This window comes from Raphanus sativus, unplaced genomic scaffold (assembly GCF_000801105.2).
Source record: "Raphanus sativus cultivar WK10039 unplaced genomic scaffold, ASM80110v3 Scaffold5149, whole genome shotgun sequence".
Classification (NCBI taxonomy): domain Eukaryota; kingdom Viridiplantae; phylum Streptophyta; class Magnoliopsida; order Brassicales; family Brassicaceae; genus Raphanus; species Raphanus sativus.
This window is the reverse complement of record NW_026620449.1, coordinates 2,994-4,723: the sequence shown is the minus strand read 5'-3', so window position 1 is coordinate 4,723 and position 1,730 is coordinate 2,994. Positions and strand designations below refer to the sequence as shown.

At 39.7% G+C, this 1,730-nt stretch overlaps 1 protein-coding gene across 1 annotated transcript; it reads right to left on the bottom strand.

Moving 5' to 3' along the window:
• Window positions 1-360: 360 nt before the first annotated feature.
• Window positions 361-1,410, bottom strand: LOC130507672 (uncharacterized). The gene has a single exon (XM_057002358.1). It carries the CDS (start codon window positions 1,408-1,410, stop codon window positions 361-363), a length of 1,050 nt encoding a protein of 349 aa, XP_056858338.1.
• Between the last annotated feature and the right edge of the window lie 320 nt (window positions 1,411-1,730).

Sequence of the window (1,730 nt, the reverse complement as noted above, 5' to 3'; positions counted from 1 at the left end):
ATGCTTCATCTATTTCTAGATGTGTCCCTTTTGGTAACAATATGTAAGCTTGGCCGTGGCCCTTTATCAATGATGATATACCAGCTATTGTGTTAACATTTGCATCTTTCATTGTTAGATCAATAAAGAATTTCTTATCCTTTAAAATTGTGTGGCTTGATCCACTGTCGACCACAAGTGTATCCATACTTCTTTTATTCTAAACAATAAAATATAATCTGAATCATTCATATTATTATAAAATAAAATAAAACAAAGTTCAATCATAAAATCATAAAACATAAAATGCAAAGATCTTAAAAATAAAATAAAAGCCTAAAACACCAAAGCATTCAAACACAAATCGTTTGATGCATCTTTTTAATCAACTTGGTCATTTTTCAGAATGTCTGAAGTCTCATATTCCATGAGATCATCCTTGTCATGATCAAAGTCATCCTCGCCATCCTTGTATACCATGTGAGCCTCCGGGTTCTTGCCTTTGATGCTCTCTTGGTAGAGATCAACCAGGTGTTTTGGGGTTCGGCAGTTCTTTGCCCAATGGTTAGATACTCCGCACCTATGACACACTGAGTTTCCTGTATTCTGTGGTCGAGTAGTCGACCCATTGCCTCTGCCTCTACCACGCCCATTGCTGGACTGGTTTGGGCGCTCATAAGGGTTGTAACGCCCTCTCCCATAGCCACCACGTCCACGTCCTCGCCACTGACCTCCACGGCCGCGACCTCTTCCAAATGAGGAACCGCGACCCCTTTGGTCATATTGGACATGGTTAGCTTCGGAGTTGTTCTTACCTTCTTTTGAGGCATGATGTGCATCAGGAACAGGTTTGGTTCCGGGTGGTCTCAGGTCATTATTCTTCATAAGCAACTCATTATTCTGTTCAGCAAGCAATAGGCAGGCTATGAGAGCACTGTAGGTCTTGAAACCTTTCTGCCTATATTGTTGCTGGAGCAACATGTTGCTTGATGACATTGTCTGATAAGTCTTTTCCAGTAGCTGCTTATCAGTTATTTTCTCGCCACATAGTCTCATCTTTGAGACTATCCTGAACAAGGCTGAGTTATATTCATTCACAGACTTAAAGTCTTGAATCCTGAGATGAGTCCATTCATACATGGCTTCCGGAAGGATCACAGTCTTTTGGTGATTATATCTCGATTTCAACTCTTTCCATAACTCGTATGGATTGCTCACTGTGAGATATTGAGCTTTCAAGCTCTCCTCAATGTGATGGCGAATCATCATGAGGGCTTTAGCATTGTCTTTCTTACTTGATTCATTTCCTTCGACAATACACTCCTCTAGGCCTTTGGCTCCGAGGGAGATTTCAATGTCTAAAGCCCACTGAAGGTAATTGTCACCCTTTACACTTAGGGGTTCAAAATCCAAGTTTGCAATGTTTGGCATCTGAAATAAAATTTCAAGCTTGGTTTTAGGTCTTGTAAGATCTTATAAAAATAAATATATATGTTGCCTCGTCCATCAGAGAATTCGATTTCCCTAGATCATGAATTTCTATGTTTAATTTCAAGCAATCAAATATCATAGGAAACCGGTTTGTAAAATTTGTGAAATTTATATGATATGGACGAGTGCAACAAGGTCTAGTTATTCCCATGGAAAACATCATCGACCTATGCGGTTTGTGTGGACAACTCTTGTAATATATACAAGCTCATCATCTATAAGAGGTACATGTACCACACAACCGGACCATGCAAAACCAT